This window comes from Plasmodium fragile, assembly GCF_000956335.1.
Source record: "Plasmodium fragile strain nilgiri unplaced genomic scaffold supercont1.27, whole genome shotgun sequence".
NCBI lineage: Eukaryota > Apicomplexa > Aconoidasida > Haemosporida > Plasmodiidae > Plasmodium > Plasmodium fragile.
Genome location: NW_012192607.1, coordinates 129437 through 150412, shown reverse-complemented (window position 1 = coordinate 150412; position 20976 = coordinate 129437). Strand labels below are relative to the sequence as shown.

Sequence of the window (20976 nt, the reverse complement as noted above, 5' to 3'; positions counted from 1 at the left end):
GGGAAAAAATTAAAAAACGCGTTGTACATATACCACTGTTTGGAAACAGCTAACATGTATGCATATGCACATGTGCAAATATATATATTTTTTTATCGTAGCGTTCCTTTTTTCATCACATTTTGCGTCGTGCTTCATTTTTTGTTGAACACCCTCTACAATTTCAGTTTTTTTTCAAAAGTTTTCATTTTTTCGTGTAGGACTATATGTAGCCAAAAAGGAGCATGTTGATGCTTATTTTGTTATATTTTGTTTTGCCTTAATTTTTTTTTTTTTTTGCTATCTTTCTTTTTCTTTTTTTTCGTATTCTCCCCCTTGGGTAGAAACACTTTTTTTACAAAGCAAAAAATTTATACCACACATCAATGCTTTTCTAGCAAAGTACGTTTTCCCCTCAAAATAGCGGGGGAGAATTGCAATCCCGATTTGTGCCTACAAATAGGGGTGTACTTTGATATGATGAGAGATGCCCTATGTAAGGCTATTAAAATGTGAATGGCAGCTTTGGCTTCACTAAAGGACACGTTTGAAACAGAATCAAGACGATGAGTTTTTTACTGACCGTAAAGCGATATTCTAAAATTTTAAATTGGAAACATGATACCTATTATGCAAGTTTGATGAACAAATACGTATATTTTGATGAATTCATGAGATTTTGCAATGACAACAAAGGTATTTTGGAAAAAGCCCAAAAAAGTGTGGTGTGTGGGTGAATCTGACATGTGCACTGTGTGCAAATTATGCACCTAAAAAAAACGCGTTAACTGTTCTTGTAGAACTTACATATTTCCCTATTATGTGCTTGTCTGTGTTAATTTATTTTAATTTCTTCCTGACCATGTAGATCAATTCAGCAAAAGGGATATTATAGCCTCGTTAACGTACATTCACCACATGAAAAAAGTTGACTTACTATCTCCAATTTTTAACAGTTATAATGACTTTATATGTAGTAACATAAACATTTTTAGAACAAACATAAGCACACTTGTGCACAGGTAGACTTAAAAAAGATTTCCGTTTTTACGTGAAAGAAAGCTATGCGTTGTTATGAAGACCACTGCTTTCGCTCTTCTATCACATACATTTCGTTGCTTCTATTTTTTTTTTTTCATCGCCCCTCTTTTTGTCTTGTATGCAGATACGCAATTTTGGGACACACGAAATCTCTTCTATTTATTTACGAAAATGTGCTGAAAAACAACATTATAAACTACGACAATAAGTCGATTAGTTTAATAGCCTGGAGTTACGCAAAAAATAACTTTTACTTGTCCGACCTTTTTATCGAAATAAATAAGATATTGCGTGCATGTATTAAAACAATGACCCTCCATGAATTATCACTGATAGCATGGGCATATTCTAAGATAAACAGATTGCCCCCTTTAGAAATGGTGTGTCTGAAAAATAGAGTATATCAATTGTTAAATTCATTAGACGAAGAGTTAAATGCTGCTGCAAAAAATAACACAACTGAAGGGGATTATATAAACGGTCAAAGTGTGAATATAAAGGAAAAGGGCACAGAATGTGAAAGCCTGGAATGTGCGGAAAATGAATCTCAGGTGAAAGGTAACCATGCTTATTATGACAGTGCTAAGGATTATTTTAACGAATGGAACGGAAGAAACGAAATGGAACAACATGAACACAACTTAGAAAACACGTACGAAGATAATGATGAGAATAAAATAGATATACATGGCTGTAGAAAGAACTTAAGCCAAGACATCTGCATGATCATGAAATCATATGCTATTATGAATAGAACCGATCCTTTTTTCTTTTTCTTTTTATTCAATTTTATCGTAAAGAATATAAAAAACAATAAAATGATGATAACAGCTCAAGGAATAACCAGCATTTGGGTATGCTTAAGAGAATATGATATAAAGAATAAAAACGTAATTGAATATGCACTAGAATTATCCCGATTTTTAAGACTTGACCACACTGTGAATAGCTCAATGATGCATGAAATTGTTACTAGTATCCATAAATTAAAAATAAAAGATAGACGGATTTTATATCATTTATTTTATCATTTAAAAAGAAAGTGTATCAATATGCATGTCCAACATCTATATGACATTATAATAAATTTACAAGAAATGAAAATTAATGATGATGACTTGTGGAAGCAATTTGGGGTTGCTATACAAAAAAAGGCCATTGACTTAGAATTAACGCAAATAAAGAAATTACATAACATTTTTACGACCAATGGAAAAGGAAACGATAGAATTTTAGGGGTTCTTGACACGTTTATTCAAATAAAGGAGGACATTAATGCCTATGGGCCCATTTGACCATGAACGAGGAGAAATGTTCTGTATTTTGAACGGCATGTGTGTAGCGGCACGCATACATAGACAGTTTAATTATAATTCCTACAGGTTATATTATAGGTAAAATGACGCGTAGTGTGTACATATTATATATATAATATATATATGCGCATAATTGCCATTTGTTACCATTTCTTTAACCTGTTTAATAATCAGATATGAGCATGAAACCTTTTGAAGTTTCCAGGAAAAAAACGTAAAGCATGCACAAGAACAATGAAAGCAAACTTAGTTTATGCTATGCCTCTCTTGTTTTTTTTTTTGTGCTAAGTTTTTTTTTTTTTTAATAAATTATGTTTGTTTGATTATATGGCGAATTTTTACTGTTATCATGTACAGGATATTTAAAAAGAAATTATTATTTTATTGTTTTTGTTTGTTGCTTTTTTGTTATCTGTTTTTCAATTCGCGTACATAATTTTTCAAGTGTGCGACTATGGTTCCTCACTAAAGCATTAAAAAAAAGTATGAAATGTGCATAAATCGTTTTATTTTATTTTTTTGTAATTTCACAAATCTGAATTAGTGAAAGTAAAATTTGAAGCATATTCTGCTAAAAAGATTATAACACGTGGATCATGTGTTTTAAAACGTTTTATACACGCACTCGAAACATTTGAAAGCTTAAGCAAGCACCAGCATTAACAGCCAGCATAGTTATATTATATATTTCTTAGTGAAATACAGGGTTTAAAACGATTTTCTTTTTAGTCAGACAAAGGCTAAATAGTTTACTCCTTACTATTTATGTTATCGAAAACATCTATAAAAATGGTCATTTAAGGCACGTTCGAATAACAACAAAAAGGCGAAAAAATGAAAAAAGGGTTTTTACTGAACAAAAACATCTATGATGTTGAAGAAAAAGTAATAAAAGATGATAAAGATACTACGAATAGAAAATATCGCAAAGATGATTTTGAAATATATATGCACATCGGAAGTGGTAACTTCAGTGAAGTTTTCATGGTGAAATTAAAGAATGATCCGTCCAAAACTTACTCTCTTAAAATATTTAAAAAAGAACAGGTTAATAGAATGAACATAATTAATTCTCTCTTGACAGAGAAACATACCATGACAAAGTTAAATGTCCCAGGGCATACAAATGTTATTAAGTTAATTGACACTTTTAAAGACAAAGAAAATGTGTACCTATTGTACGAATATGCTGATTATGAATTATGGGAGTTTTTAAAAATACGCAGTGTTGGAATTGACGAAACTATAACAGTTAACATAATAGTTCAAATGGTTCATGCGTTAGAATACATACATAAAAATAACGTAATACATAGAGACTTAAAGTGCGAAAACTTTCTTATAAATAAAGATGGGACAATCAAATTGATTGATTTTGGCACTTCTAAAGATTTAGATAATGTACCATTGCAGACAGTGAAGCCCGAACCCTCACAAGAAGATACGGAATTGCGTAAATTTGTATTAAAAAAAACAAATAACAATAATGTAAAGGAAGAAAACTTCAAACGTGAACATTCTGCGGAAAATGGCAACATTTTAAGTGATGTAGAAGTGAATGGAAAGTGTTCAGATGATAATGATAAAGACAATGATGATAACAACGACAAGAATGATAACAGCGATAACAACGATAGCAACGGTAATAATGAACAAATCGATAAAAGATTGAAAGACGCAAATCCCAAAAAATGTATTCTTAAAGAACTCAAGAACAATGAAATTTACGAATTTAATAATAAGATAGTGCCGAAAGAAAATGACGATCATTTAAATGTTTTAAAAAGTAGCAAATATCCAATAGATACAAATAAACACAACCATAGAATGAAAAAAACGTTCGATAACTATGTTGGAACTGCAAATTTTATGCCCCCAGAGGCATTAACTAATAAATGTAGTGGAAAAGCCCGGGATCTATGGAGTCTTGGATGCACTATCTACCAGTTAGTGACAGGAATAGTCCCATTTGATGGTTCTACCGAATGGTTCATTTATAACAAAATAAAGAAAAAAGATATCAAATATCCACCTTTAATGTCATCTGAATTAGCAGATTTAATAGAAAAATTAATAGCTGTTAATCCAGAAGAAAGGTTGGGTTTTAAAAAAGGGTGCAGAGAAATTTTACAGCATCCCTATTTTCAAAAATATAATTATTGCTCATTTAATTTTAAGTTACCACAAATATCGGAACCAGAAAAAATTTATACACACGTAATAAATAAGTATCGCGAATATGTAATTGAAAAAAGGAAACAAAGACAAAATGATAACAACTCGTGTGAAGAAACTAGTAAAAAGATAACAAAAATGAAAACGGACTTGTTAAATATAATTAAATTTGATACTTTGTGTTACAGTGAAGAAAACGAATCAACAGTTCTAAAGAAAAAAATTGCAGAGACCATTAATTTCTTCCTTGAAGAATTTCTGGAACAGGAGAAACATGAAGTAGAAGAAGCAGAAAAATGGTTACAACGATTCAGTAGTCAATAAAATACTACGAAAAATTACATGATTTTTTATGAAATTTTTATTAACGCCTAACACCTTCAAATTTGTATTTAATATATAACTACACTTCGTTACTTCTTTTCGAATTAGCTTTAAGAACAAAAGGTATACTTTTTAAATAGAAAATAACCCTTTTAACAAGAATGCATTTTAAAGCAAAATTCATTGCATTAAAAAAAATTAAAAAGACAAATTAAATTTTTTTAATGTTGTTCTTTTAGCAAGTATCAATTTTTAGTACACTTAAAAAGTGTGTACACTTTGTGCATTTGTACTGTGAACTTCTCATTGTTTTTCATTTTTTTCTTGTGAAAAATACAATTTTTCAAGCATTCAATTCATATTCTACATTTTGTTCTTAAAAATAATAGTGCGTGTTCTGCATCAACAATGAAAAACAGAAAAATCTATAATATGCAAACATTCATTTCCATAAACCCTTTGTCTACCTCGGTATTTCAAAACGTTGTTTATATTAAATTCAAACTATATAAATTTGAAACTCTCATTCTTATATCCCCATGTGGGAAATTCAAGTGTAAAGGTAATTCAGCAAGATTTAAATAGCAAAACATGTTCTCAACAGTGAGATGCGCATTTGTAGTTGTAAAACATAAAATGCTTTTTATTTAATTATGCAAGAGTTCACAACTTTTTATTATGGTAAAGGTTTTTTTGTAAAAGTGTGTTTATTCTTATGCACTTTTTTTCGTTTGTATAATAAATAAAAAATATTGCTATTCATGCAGCAATAGGACATGCCGGAAACTTTTTCAAAAGAAAGTTATTATTGCTAAAACCTTCACTTTAAAAAAAAATTCTTATATGTTTGCTTATACAATTATAGTTTTTTATGCAACATTCACAGATGAACGTTTCCTTTATAAAAGACTTAATTTGTAAGTTGAAAAAATTATCCACATTGTTCTCCTAGTACGACAAAATTCCATTATCACGAATATAGTGATGCAAAAATTTGAAACTTGTATAGCGCTAACAATAATATGAATCAATAAATAAATACTTATGAATGTTTTCATCTTTATATAAGTTTTTATTTTCCTAAATTGTGGGTTTACGTTATGTTCATTCCCTCATTTTAATCTTACTAGCAGGGACTTACATTTAAATTTATTTTTCAGCACTAGAGATTGTGTTTTCTTTTTAATTTAATGTGTCTTTATTCATATGAATTAGAAAGTTTCTGGACAGTATAGTTAAACATTTAAGTGTTCTACAATATATAATAAAGCAATTAACGCAAAACAACACTCCAAAGAATGTAAGTAAATAATTCATAGGGGATATTAAGACGAAATTTAACTTTCCACTTTATATTTATGTAAGGGTTTTTTAAATGTACATACAACACAAATGAAATGAAGTTAAACTAAATATGTTTTTTGGTTACTGCCATAATGAAAATTATTTAATAATAAAATGTTTATGTGTAACTGTCAAAAAGGCGAATAAATCACTATTACATAGGATACACGTCATAAAACTCGAGACAGAGACTCAAACGAAGATGATGTGAATCTTTCAATGATGAACAACGTATCCTTTACCATTCATAGTTACTCTTTACAAATTTCATACCATTGCATTTTAATGCGTACAATGCATATCAACTCTTTCGCACTGGGTGGTTATTTATAAGAACATAATATATAAAAATTTGTTATATATAAATCGATTTTTTACATTAGTTACTTGATAAATGCCACTAAAATAATACAAATAGGGAAGAGTTGAAATGATGAATTTCAAAAGTTTAATATTTATCCACGTATATAACACTGTTTATTCCAAATACATAAACAAGCTGCAGTATACAAGTGTAATTTATGTGTACTTACAATCCTAATTTTTATGTGAAGGTTACTGTTATATTAAATGCTGAATATAACATATTCACTTACGTTTCTAATTATAACAAGTCTTGAAAATATGTTATATATCCCTCTTTACAAAATTATATAGTTGTCTTAACACCACATATAGTACTTTTTCTCATTATTTAACTGGTTATTTTATATAAAAATATTTTTATGTAAGAATGAAACATAAATGTCGCACAAATTTCTAAATTTGCTTCATACAAAAACTTAAGCATGCTTTGTCCAAATAATAACTATAGTAATCAAATAAAGACAAGAATTACCATAAAGAAATATAATTTTCATTAAAAATATTAATACGCGTAAAAAACATAAGGTAAAAAATAACTAGACTTGTGAAACAAAATAAAAAATAATAATGTATACTAAAATTTAACAAATAAATATTAACATAAAACGAAATTAAAATAATATTATATTATAAATTATTTAAAAAAATAATAATTAATTAATAAAATAAACAATATTTACATAAACTAATTAAATAAAATTATTTTAAAAAATACAATATAATGTTCATATAAATGCATTAATAGTGAAAATATTAAAACACAATATTAATTATAAAATGTTAAAACAAATAAATTAATTAAATAACTTAAATAAACTAATGAATAATTAAAATAAAATAATATAATTAAATATATTTAATTAAACAATAAAATTTATAAACACATATTAAATTTATTATGTATTTTATTAATTATTAAATGATAATAATTATTAATATATTAAAAAACAACTTTAATAATATATATTAAAATTAATTAATAAATATAAACAATAATAAATATTAGTATATATAATATTATTAATATTACCATAATTTTATAATTTAATAAAATATAATACGTCAAATAATAATATTTAATTAAAAATATATTAAATTATATTATTTAAACAATAATATATATATAATAGATAATTTAACTTATTAAATTGAATATAATTAAAATAATATTATTAATTATAAAGAATAATGTACATATTATAAAATAATATAAATATATATTTATAGCTAAATAAATTAATTATAAATAACACATAACAAATTAATTAACTTATTTTAAAAATGTGTAAATTAAAATAAAATTACAATTATATATATTAATTAATTAAATTAATGTTAATATAAAATTAAATAATAAAATAAATCAATTAATAAATATAAATATTATATGTGAATAAATTGAATTATATATTAAATAAAATATATATTGAATAAATATATATTTATCTAAATAATGAGCATACACATATATATTATTTATAATATTTATTATATTAATAATATAATTATTATAATATTTCCATCTTATGAAAGTAATATAATAAATTATTATTTAATAATAATTAAAATATATTTTATTTAATTAAATAAATATATTAATATTAATTTTTATTTTATAATTTAATATTTATAATAAAAATTAAATTTATTAACACAATGTCTATATTAAAACGAATAATTTTAATTTATTTATAACTAATTTAATAATTTAAATATTATATTTATATACATAAATTATAAATTATATTTATAAACAAAATATTAAATGTCTAAAAATATATATATATAATAATTAATTTATATATGTATAATAATAAATTAAATAATTAAAATAAGTACTAAATTAAATATATTAAAATATTAATATAAAACACATATTTAATGTAAAAAAATATTGTTATGTTATTTAAACTAAAAAATATTTTTTTCGCTTTATATTACAAATATTTAATATTGTTTAATTATATTAAATTAAACATATTTATTTGTAATGGATTTATAATAATGTTTAATAAGTTATTTAAATAATAAAATAATTAATATATTTTATATACATTAAAATAAATTTAATATAATTAATAAATTAAATAAATAATGAATTAATTAATAGTATATTAAAATAAATACTATTATATATAATAATAAATTAAATTAATACAATTAAAATAAATGCTATATATAATAATTATTATATATTATATAAATGTTAATGTATTTATATATTAAATAATAATTTTATAAATAATTATTATATTAAATAAAATATTAATAAATAATATTTAATATCATAAGCATTTTTATATATATTTTAAATATTTAATTATTTTAATTTAATATATTCCAAATAAAACATTAACTAACTATATTATATATTGTGTAAAATAATAATTTTATATATTAATTAATTTAAGAAAATATTAAAAAGATTTTAATTATTATTAAACCATTTTATATTAATAAAAATGTTTTTTAAGAAATTAAATAAAATATATTTAATAAATTATAAAATGACACTTTTGGGCATTTAATTAAAAATATTAAATTAAATTAAGGTATATTAAGAACATAATATATTAATTAATTTAAATTTATTTCAGTAAATAGAATAACGAAAATTATAATAATTAAATAATTGTTACGTATTATTTCTATATATTAATTTTGTTTAATTATACTTATATAGTAATAATATTCATCGTTAATTCAAAATGTTTGTCATTTTTAGGTAGCATAATTATATTTAATAAGATAGCACATGAATCTATTATATATTTAACTTACACATTTTAATCATCATGTGGATTTCGTTTCACGTTTTTCTTATAAGTTAAAACATTTGTGTCTTTACTTTTATTATGAATTATTTTAAGAAATAGAAACATAAGTTATGGTTATTAGGGAATCTACATATATTGAGTTCATGAATTGTGCATCGCACTCGGTAGAAAAACACTTACTCGGTATTTTTATATGCTTTATCTTTCTGGAATATTACGATGACTTTCTTTTATTACAATGTATAACTTTAAATGCCCTTTTTCTATAATTATTTGGTGCGCATCATATGTTTCTTGCGTATACTTAAATGTATATATATATGACCTAAGACATGTTATTCACTTATTCGTCGTAAATAAATGACGGTTACTTAGACAACACTTATCAGATTTCAGATCAATTTTTTTTATCATCACAAGTTTTATGTAGTTGTCCAATTATGTTTTCCTTGTGTGATCCACTCATAAGCATGTAATGTGTATCCCTGTGTAAAAAAGCATGAACGTATTTTTTGCAGGACTTTAGTTCAGAGTTTATCTTTCAAACAATATTTGTGTTGTAGTTTGCAAGTAACTTCCACTTTATTTTACCTATTGAACAGAGGAATTTAAAATATCCTTACCACTTAAAATAGGAAAATGCAATAACATTCAGAAAATGTGTAGAACTTTATTTATCATATTTTATAAAGTAAAATGGATATTATCCATATGTGTATGACTTTAAGCCTATAAATAAAAGAATCCACAGCTTATCACATATATGTTAGACCATTCTTCTAAGTATTTATAGAATATCTCTAATTGTTTTAACAGTAAAAGATGCTTTAATAGAGTAAAATTTAGCTTATATATTTTCTAGTTATTTGTATTTTTGTGTTTCCTTATAACATCCATAAAAAAAAATTCTTTATATGAAAATGAAACACTACATAAATTGTTAAAAGATACACAAGAGAAAGTTCTTTCTTAGTATATATACATATTTACGCATTTGGCATATCCCAGACGTGACACTTTAAGATTTTATAAATACATAGCATGACCGTATAACCCCATTTTTTTAAACCAGTCCATTGCACCTATGTCTCTTTGTTGCATCATGAAAAACGTAATTACAATCTTTTTATTGTGTTTGGTGTGAAAAACACATGTCTTATCAATCTTAGAACCATTTTCACAGAAAATAAGTGTACCTTTGTGTATCAATAAATTATTTATTAGACAAAAAAATAACCAAGCGGATTCATGCTTGTATTAATTTCACTACTTTTCTAAATTTTTGAATAAATATTTTTTGCCCATAGATGTGCAATAATCAGCGAAAATGATACCTCAATGAAATTTCACAAGAAAACTTAGGAGTTCCTTCTTAAATGATAAAACGTATGTTTTTTTTTATCTCATGCTGTGACTGAAAAAAATTAAAAACATCTGAGAAAAAATAAACATTATTTTATCTCATGCTGTGACTGAAAAAAATTAAAAACATCTGAGAAAAAATAAACATTAGCCATATGACATAAGAGAATGAACCCATGGATTCAACAAATAATAAAGAAATATAACATGTAGCAGGACGTGATCTGTTAAATTCTTTTGTTTTACATATATACGTGGATTTTTTTTTTTAAATAAAGGTTAGGAACAAAGTATTTTTTGATGTGTCTGCTTAATGGAATAGAACACTGAAATGAGGAAGCTTTATACAAAGAAGCGTAGAGAAATCTCCATTCAGTTTCATAAAATGAAAAAACACACTTCTCTGTTAAACACTAAAAAAAAGTTGTTAAATTGTATAGGAAAAATATAGTTTTATAAAATGAATACAGGAAATGGTCTGTTCTACTTTAAATTTTCTTAATTACCCCCCAAAATGCTACATATGAACACGGTATCATTTAGGAATTTGCAATTTTAATGTAGCATATAAATTTTCACTAATTTTCTTCATGAAAATTTCATCCGTATTATTTTTGTTCATAAGAAACCATGTATCCCACTACACTAAGGTAACTTATAAATACTTAAGCATGAAGTGCTTTCATTTTTAAAATAACGTCATAAAAAAAAATGCAGTCTAAAAAAAACGATATTCACATGTGTATCAGTTAACTGCAAAAAAGAAACAAAACCCATATCGACAAATGTGAACACTGGTGAGAACAATGAGAAAATAATCAATATTTTCGATTTTGACATTTTCACATTTGTGAAGGTTATTGTTTAACGCTTCCTTCAGCTGACACGCCAAACTTAAACGTCATTTTTTTTTTTTTTTTTCTTTTTTACATACATTATAGCTGTATAGCTATAGACATTATGATTACATAAATAAAAAGGATGTGTGACATTCCAAAAACGTTAACTAGCTTTAAACTGTTCTGTACACATTTTTAAAATATACATGAACGATTCATAAAAAAAAAAAAATTATTTATTGAAAAAGGTATAATAGTATTACAGCTAGCCATTTTTTGTGTGTGCATTTGGGTATAGAAAAGTGAAATATTAATATGATGTTTTTTATTTTTCTCGCTCATTTCGTAAAATACACATTTCCATATATATACATATGGCTTTTTTATACGCTATATACGATATAACTGTATTCTATATTACATGTTGATTTAGCTTCCAAAATGAGAAAATTGCTATTTATTTTTTAAAAGTATAAAATGTCTACGTGTTTTAAAAAATGTATGAACATTCATAATTTTATTTTCAATAATTAAGACTGAAAAAAAAAAAAAATAAAATATATAAATAAAGCGTAGATATCATTATTTTCATTTTATTTGCACTTTTATTCATTTTTCATTTTGTCTTATTGTATTTTTGTGTTTATATGTGTATATATAACCTTCTTGAAGCAGTTTCAATAAAGGGCGAAATATATACATTCCAGATTATTTAAGCGTAAACAGATGTTCACTTATTGCACTGTTCATGTTATTTTCTGAAAAATACGCGCATTATTTTTCCTTGTAGTGCTTAAATGAGCAAATATAACCTTGTGTGCAATTTTTTCTTTTCATAGAAAAAATTGCAAATAATTTGTGTACATACAAATGAAACATATAATGGCAATTACAAAATGTTCAGTTATTAACATTTTGTTGTTGTTACTTCTGTTCTATCAAGAATGTTCAAGCTGTCAAAAAGCTCTAAATAATGGCAACAAGAACTATGGATTAAACGATGATGAATTAGGGGCAATACTATTCGGGCTTAATTATGACTCAATAGCCAAAAATAAAGACAATTTGGAAAAAAGGAAAAATGTAGAACATGAATCCATATTCCTTCGTAATTTTTCCAATGAAGACACATCGAAAAACACGCCGAGTGAAAAGGCTCAAAAAGTAATTGAAACTGAAAGTGCAAATAGCAACAAAACAGATGTTGCGACTTCACAGAAGAATGACACAAGCAATAAGAACTCGTCCGTTAAAAATGAACAGGTTGAACTAAAGAATGATGAACTGTTACGTACAAATTTTGAGGACAAAGTAAACAAAAAGGGAGATAACACAAGCTTTACTAATAATCATGATTTAACAAATAGCAGTGGAAAACAAAGTGTAGAAATTAGGGAATCCAAAAATATAAATAACTACGTACAAAAAACAGGTGACATGAATATAGAAAAATCCGAGTCTCTGCAAAAAGATGTAAACATTAAAAATCGTAATGAAGAAGCTAATGACGCGAAAAGGTTAGATAGCGGACAAACAAACAATGAAAACAGTAAAATATCGAAAGACACCATTGATAAAGGTATTGAATCGAATGAGCTCACAAATTTGGCCAATAACAGGTTAGATAAAAAATCTGAAGGGTTAGCTAGAAAACAAAATGAACTCAAAAGTGCCAATTTGGAAGAGAATCAGAATGCAAAAAAAGACTTATTAAAGAATGCCTCCAAAAGAGAACATGGCAAACAAATAACTAATCCTGAAAATTCCAATAGTGATCAGCATGGTGTGAAAGTTTCACTAAATAATGAACAGATAAAAAATACAAACACTGAGAGTATACCCCATTCTGAAGATCATAGTAGCAGGTATTCAGGAGAACATTTCGGTACGCACGTTGCGAATTCCCAACAAGACATGCTGAAAAATATAAAACCAGTGCAATTCAATGAAAGCGCATACGGTAATTTAAATCATGGCTTTCCTGAATATGACGAAAATGAAATTTTAAACAAAATAAACAAAAACAATGAAAATGTCTTTTCCGAAAAGATAACTTTAAGAAAAGGTAACAAAGACAGAAACGAATATGAATACTTCAAGTTGAAAAGTAATGACTTTAAAGTATTAGGAATAATAAATAAATATTCCTCAAGAGGGGGATTGTCCATATCGGTTGACTGCGGAGGGTATGACGATTTCGATGAAGTTCCAGGAATTTCTAACTTATTGCAGCATGCTATTTTTTATAAATCTGAAAAAAGAAACACAACCCTATTAAGCGAATTGGGAAAGTATTCATCAAAATATAACAGCAATACTAGTGAATCCTTTACTAGTTACTATGCAACTGCCCATTCTGAAGACATTTACCATTTGCTTAATTTATTTGCACAAAATTTGTTTTACCCTGTATTTAATGAAGAGCATATACAAAATGAAGTTAAAGAAATTAATAATAAATACATTTCTATAGAAAATAATCTTGAATCTTGCCTGAAAATTGCTAGTCAGTACATCACAGATTTTAAGTATTCGAAGTTTTTCGTCAATGGAAACTACACCACCTTGTGCGAAAACGTTTTAAAGAATAGGCTAAGCATAAAAAACATTTTGACTGAATTCCATAAAAAATGTTATCAGCCAAGAAATATGTCACTGACAATACTGCTAGGAAACAAGGTAAATACTGCAGATCACTACAACATGAAAGATGTTGAAAATATGGTTGTCCACATATTTGGAAAGATAAAAAATGAGAGCTACCCCATTGATAGGGATATTATAGAGAAACAAATTAATCGTATGGAATCAGAAAGGGTACATTTTAATGGGAAAAAAGACAGTTACAATGATGCAAATTTCATCTACATGCAGAGGCGAAATGAAAAGGAAGCTGCCTTTGTCCAATCTATGAATGAGCTTCATTACTCGCTTGATTTAAACCAGAATAGCAGGTATATTGAAATCAAAAAAACAGAAGACTGGGGGGATCAACTTTACCTATACTGGAGCTCCAGAACTAATGCTGAGTTGTGTAAAAAAATTGAAGAGTTTGGATCAATGACATTTTTACGTGAAATATTTTCTGATTTCAGAAGGAACGGATTTTATTATAAAATATCTGTGGAAAATAAATATGTCTATGATTTGGAAGTTACGAGTATATGTAATAAATATTACTTCAATTTCGGAATATTTCTAAAATTAACACAAAAGGGCAAAAGTAACCTCGCTCATTTGATACACATATGCAACGTGTTCGTTAACGAAATAAGCAAATTATTTGATCCTGATAGTTTAGATAAAGGTATAAGTAAATACCTGCTTGACTATTACAGGGAGAAGGCATTGGTCACTGATTTGAATTTTAACAGTGATAATGTTAATGTAAGCCTTAACGATTTAGTAATTTATTCGAACAGACTACTGGTTTACGGTGATGACCCATCGTCCCTTTTAACCATTCATAGTTTAATTGAAGACAAGCATAAAAATGACTTTCGCAATCACATTAAAATAACAAGTTTGGTGGGATCTCTAATTAGAAATGATAATTTAAATATTATAAACGTTGTAGATGCATTCAGCCTAACAAACCAGAGTCAAATTCCGAACACTACTATAACGTATGCTTTGGGGGAAAATCCATATTTGGTTGGTGAAGGGGGGGTTACAAACGATGTAAATATTGCACTTCCAGAAATACAAGTTTGCCCTTTCAACAACTTTGACCATAACAACGTTTTACATGAAGAACCATTTTTCTGTGTCCCATACAGCAATCGAGAAAACTTTGAATTTTCAGACACTAAACCAATGTTTGTGTCTGAGCAAAATAAGAATGAGTTCAGAGCTAGCGTTTTGTATAGCATGCCTTGTTTGATTAAATCATCCTACGGGTACAATGTTTATTTTAAAAAAGGTCTAACAGATGCTTCAAAAGTGAAAGCAGATTTCATTTTTTATTTCCCTTCTGAAAAGTTTACTTTTTATGAAGCTATCTTTTCCCGTATACACATTATAATTTTGAGGAAAAAAATAAAACTTTTCCTCACTGATTATGCTAGCTGTTCGGTAAATGTGCATATCAAGCAGAACACAGAATCGTACACTGTACACGTGGACACTAACAGCTATTATTTCGCAGAATTGTTTAGCAAACTAGGGGACCTGTTATCAGTGACAGAAACTCCCTCCAAAGAAGAATTTGCCGATGCTTATGATGAGTTAAATATGTACGTCAGAAGTAGCAGAAAATTGGGAGCAGCAAATTCGTTAAAAATTATGCATTCCCTATTTAACCAATATGAGCCAACGGACAAAGAAATGGATGACCTTTTAAGCGCATACTTTTTTTATCCCTCATATAAGGATTACACCAAATATGTAGTTGATTTTTTTCATAGAAATTATGTTAGCATATTTATATATGGAAATATTGCAATGACGACGGAAAAGGATAACGAAAATGCAAGTAGCTACACTAACCAGAATGCTGACAATGGGGGTGGACACAGATCGAGTCTGATGCTTTACGCCCAGGCGAATAATAAAGGCAGTGCTTCACAGTGGGACAAAAGAGATAACAGTCTACACGCGAAAAAAAAGCTCGGAGAACAGGCGTTTGTAGCAGATTCCATTCAAATATCTCACAACGGGGTAGGGATAGAATACTTAGTTAACCTGTCGGAGTCATTCATAAAGAAAGTGACCAATGGAGTTGTAAGACGAAGCGAGTCCACGTACTACACGAGCAAGTTAGTTCATAATGAAGATGTCGAAATAAATATCCCCCATATGTCTCAAAATGGGAGCAGCTCAATAATAGTGTCCTACACAATTGAATCAGAAAGTATGTTAAGCGACGTTTTAATTAACATTATCGTGGATTTAATATCATCCGACTTTGTTAAAGTTTCTAAACTAAGATATAATGATGGTTACATGGTTGAAGTAAAACCATTCTTCACGCGCAATGGATTAAGTGGATTGCTTTTTGTTATTGAGAGTTTTGACAAGGATGTTGAAAAACTGGAGGCACATATATGCACCTTTGTAAAATATGTGATATTCCAACTGATGAACATTGGAATGTCTGATATGGTGAAAAAGCTAGAATCCATGAAGGAGTATTATATCATAAATAACACCATATTTACGTTCGACCAAGAATATGCGTCCATAACGGATCAGCTAACCTCTGGAATGGAGTGCTTTGACAAAAAATACAAAATTATAAAAATATTCGATGAATTAATTAATTGCCCCAAAATAATTTTGAATAAAATGAACGATATTTTAAAAAACTCCAAAAAGGCAATTTTTAAGGAATATAAAGAAGTTCAAGAGTCTTCTAGCAAAAGCGACCAAGTTGACAATGTGAACTCATACATGTGCAATTATTCCCGCAAGACACCTGCGAAATTGTCAAGTGTGCAACTGGCAGCGAATTCTCGGTTGGTTAAGAAAAAGCAACAAAAACAGAGAACTTTGCGCAATGACACATTTAGGATGAGAAAATTACACAAAAAGGAGAATTTCATTAATGTGTCAAATTTCGTTGAGATAAAAAGGAAAGGGTTCTTTCAGTATGTTATCGATTATTTTAGGAGTAACGTGAACTCGCCCTTGAATGACAGCAATTATCTGGACTTTAAAAGCTGCGACGAAGAAATGTCCAAAAGCAACTTCCGCATATTTGACAATTTTGCCAATGACGTAAATAAAATAAGGGAGTACTTTCTCCTTAAATTTTCCAGCGATAAAGAAATTAGGGACAAGTGCTCCGTAGATTATGATGAAATTAGACAGTATTGCAGTGAACACTAATTAATGGTCATCAAACGAGGGAACATCAAAAATGATGTGAAAATAGCAGCATAAAACTGAGACCTAAGCATGACGTGATATAAAGTTCATACTTTGGGAGGTTCCCTATTTTATGTTTTATCGTATCATGTAGGGGATCTACACTTTTAGATAACTTCTCACAGGGTACTCACTGTTGCTGCTTTTTTAACATTCGATTGTGTGCCGTTTTTTTTTTTTTTTTTGTGTGCACACTAAATGTCAATGGACAGATATATATCGATCCCATTTGTTAACTCGTTGAATATCACCACGATCAGTTAATAAATCATTTTTTTTTTTTTTTTTTGACTGCATTTTATTTTTACTTTTTCATGTTTTTATTAAGAGACAAATTGGTGAGGCTCCGGTGGTTTACCAATTTTGCTCCGCTTCGCCCTAAATTCGTGTAAAATTTTAAAGTTGTATCAGTTTTTTTTTTTCACCGTAGTGACACATTTACGTATGAATACTTTCGCACGGATGCGCATATTTAAATGTGGACTTGTTTGCCTTGTGTCTTATTTTCAACCTGCATAAAAATTTCTTCGTGTTTTATTTTATTTTTTTTCCGTATGACTTTTGCCTCACCACCCTGAGACTAATTCGATAATTTCGTTTAAATTGTTAATTACAGTGTTTATTTTGATAAAAAAAAAAGAAATGTGAAGAGTGGTGATCCAATTTGGTCACATAAGCCCATGAACACATTGCACATTATAACATGTACAACCATGCGTATTGCAGAAAATGGGCACGATAAAAAAAACTTAAAACAAATGCACTATATTTTATTGTCGAGGAGTAACTTGGCATATTTATCAAAGTCATAGTCAATTTTAATCAATTCCTTGGTCAGGTTGTTTATGTGATATATTTCATCTGCTACATGCTTTATCAAATATGTGTCGTGACTAATAATAATGAGTCCTCCCTTGTAAAGATTTAAGGCTACAATTAAAGCTTGGACGGATTCAATGTCAAGGTGATTGGACGGTTCATCAAGAATTAATATATTTGGATTTTTATAAGCCAAAATGGCTAGTGCCAATTTGCTTTTCTGTCCTCCAGAAAGGACATAAATTGGTTCGTATAAAACGTTCGTAGGAATGTTAAATTTGTTGAAGTATTTTATAGCTTCTTCTTCTTTTATATTCTTGTTGGAATAATTGTACTGCAGCTGCTGAATGGAGTTAAAGATGGGATTTAAGCTGTCTACATGATACTGGGAGTAGTAACCGATATTGGCCTTATTGCTCACATGTAAGTCCCCCTCGAAAGTATCTATTAGGTTTAAAATAATTTTAATTAATGTCGTTTTTCCACTTCCATTAACTCCACATATGGCAATTCTAGAGTCCATGTCTACTTCGAAGGTAGCATTTTTAAATAAAAATTCATGTTTAAACTGATAATCATCACTACGTGTTGTAGTTTCATCTTCCCCTTTGGCACCGTTGTTTGACTTCCCATTAATTTTTCCGTTGGTGTCTTCCACAGTGTCTGCTATAATAATATTTGTGTTTTTTTTTATTTGTAAATTTTTAAACATTTCATTTTTAAAGGAAATATTTTTGAGCCGTATGAGCACGTTGGATGTGTAAAAAGGTTCCAAAAAGGAAAAGCTGAATGGAGTTTCTTCCTTTTCTAAATTTACTACAGGTAATTTGTTTAAAAGTTTTATTCTGCTTTGGACCAAAGCTGCTCTTTTGGAGTTGCATCTAAATCTGTCTATAAATTTCTGTACGTGTTTTTTCTTCATTTCGATGGAATCATGTTCTCTCTGTTGTTGCAGTAGATGTTCTACTCTAGTTTTTTCAAACTGGTCATAATTTCCAGAATAATAAGTTAACTGCTTCTGATGAAAATGAATAATATCGGTGCAAACTTCATTTAGAAAATCCCTATCATGGGAAACAATAATGCACGTCTTATTTAATTTTTTTATATAATCTATTAAGAATTGTATGGTGTAGATATCCAGATGGTTCGTCGGTTCATCTAACAATATTATATCATTGTTGCTGAAGAGAATACGGCTTAGACAGAGTCTCATTCTCATTCCTCCGCTAAGGGAGTTGACTTTTTTCTTTTGTAAATTTGAGTCAAAACCTAGCCCGCACAAAATTTTGCTGGCTTCCTTTTCCGCTTCTAAGTAGTTAATGCTGTTCAGTTTTTCATAAATGTTTAGTATCTTTAGGTCGATGTCTTTTTCGTCCTCTTCGCCCTTTCCATCCACCTTCTGCTCTTCGCGTTTCTGCTTCGCACCCCCTTGCTTAGTTTCTCCGTTTGGACCCCCGTCACCGAGAGCCGACTTGGTCTTTTTTAATTCCAGTCGTTCCAATTCTGTCAACAGATCATGTCTTAGTTTGTCGACCATTAGAACACACTCCAGAACAGTCACATCTTCAAGAAATAAATCCTGTTCAATACACGCTATGGATATATCTTTTTTAATTTCTTCAATTTCGTATCTAGCTAGCTTTGCCAAGAGGGTACTTTTCCCAATTCCATTTTTTCCTATCAGTCCATATTTATTCATGACATTTATTTTTAGAGTCGTATCCGTTAGTAAACTTCTTTGTCCAATGCTTAGGGTAAAATTTTCTATTCGAATGTCATACATTTTTTCAATTTTCGTTTTGTTTTTACTTGAATCAGAACAGTGTAACAAATTGTGCACCCGTACAGGGGATGGAATTTTAATTTTATTTTTTACCCATTCTTTAAACAAGTTCAGTTGTTTCTGTCTTTGTTTTTCTTTTTCTTTACTTATTCTTATGCTTTCACTGATAGGTATGCTCGTATTGTAATTAACTTGTTTTTCCTGTATCCCTAAAAACGGATCATAATATCCTACCACATCATTTTTTTTCCAGTACTCCTTCAAGTTCACCATTTCGGTGAGTTTTTGACCATCCGCATTTTTGCTCTCATCAGTCCCTACTCCATTTTCTCTTTTCATATATTTGTTAAAAATATCTACAACGGTGCTCTTCTTTATTTTTTTATCTGAGAAGGTAGAGACCAAGTCGTATAAGTAATCTACCCCCTTCTTATTAATTATGTTCTTTTCGTCATTTATCCTTTCCCTCAAGTAGGTCTCCGTTTCTTCATCTGGGTCGATCAGCTGGAGCACGCTCCCTATGAGTTCCTTCATGTTTCAATCTTTGGCACACCAGGTAGGTGTTGCCTCTTTGATTCAAAACTTTCACTTGTCACTGTTTTGTTTGCTTCTCTTTATTTAGGTATCTTTCATAATACATTTCCTGCGCAGGCACGGCTGACCTTTTTTTAACCCCCGCGAACGAGTGTCCCTTGGTTAGATATTACTTTGTTCCCTTTGGGGTCGCCCCTCTATCAGGTTCGTTGTTCGTTTCTGTATCGCTGTGCGGGGGGGAGGGGACCTGATCACACAGCGCTGCACATGTTTAACAATTGCGGTTATCTCGACGATACATTTGTACGTATCCTTTTTTTGCCCATGAAGAGGAACATATTCTGACGCCGATTGCTTCAAGATGCGCAAAAAAAAAAGAAGTAAACAAAAGGGGGAAACGCAGAGGGAACAAAAGGAAAAAAAAAAAAAAAAAAAAAAAAAAAAAA

The 20976-nt window shown here is 28.4% G+C and overlaps 4 protein-coding genes across 4 annotated transcripts; 3 read left to right on the top strand and 1 right to left on the bottom strand.

Moving 5' to 3' along the window:
• Positions 1-545: 545 nt before the first annotated feature.
• On the top strand, positions 546-2315 carry AK88_02688 (uncharacterized protein; the record flags this gene model as incomplete). Its single annotated transcript, XM_012480313.1, has 3 exons — positions 546-675; positions 848-1001; positions 1145-2315. 3 exons carry the CDS (start codon positions 546-548, stop codon positions 2313-2315), a joined length of 1455 nt encoding a protein of 484 aa, XP_012335736.1.
• An 855-nt stretch (positions 2316-3170) lies between these two features.
• On the top strand, positions 3171-4835 carry AK88_02687 (serine/threonine protein kinase; the record flags this gene model as incomplete). The annotated part of the gene is made up of 1 exon (XM_012480312.1): positions 3171-4835. One exon carries the CDS (start codon positions 3171-3173, stop codon positions 4833-4835), a length of 1665 nt encoding a protein of 554 aa, XP_012335735.1.
• Positions 4836-12405: 7570 nt separating this feature from the next.
• AK88_02686 (uncharacterized protein) lies at positions 12406-17352 on the top strand (the record flags this gene model as incomplete). The annotated part of the gene is made up of 1 exon (XM_012480311.1): positions 12406-17352. One exon carries the CDS (start codon positions 12406-12408, stop codon positions 17350-17352), a length of 4947 nt encoding a protein of 1648 aa, XP_012335734.1.
• An 802-nt stretch (positions 17353-18154) lies between these two features.
• Positions 18155-20530, bottom strand: AK88_02685 (uncharacterized protein; the record flags this gene model as incomplete). The annotated part of the gene is made up of 1 exon (XM_012480310.1): positions 18155-20530. The coding sequence occupies one exon, from the start codon at positions 20528-20530 to the stop codon at positions 18155-18157; it is 2376 nt and encodes a 791-aa protein (XP_012335733.1).
• Between the last annotated feature and the right edge of the window lie 446 nt (positions 20531-20976).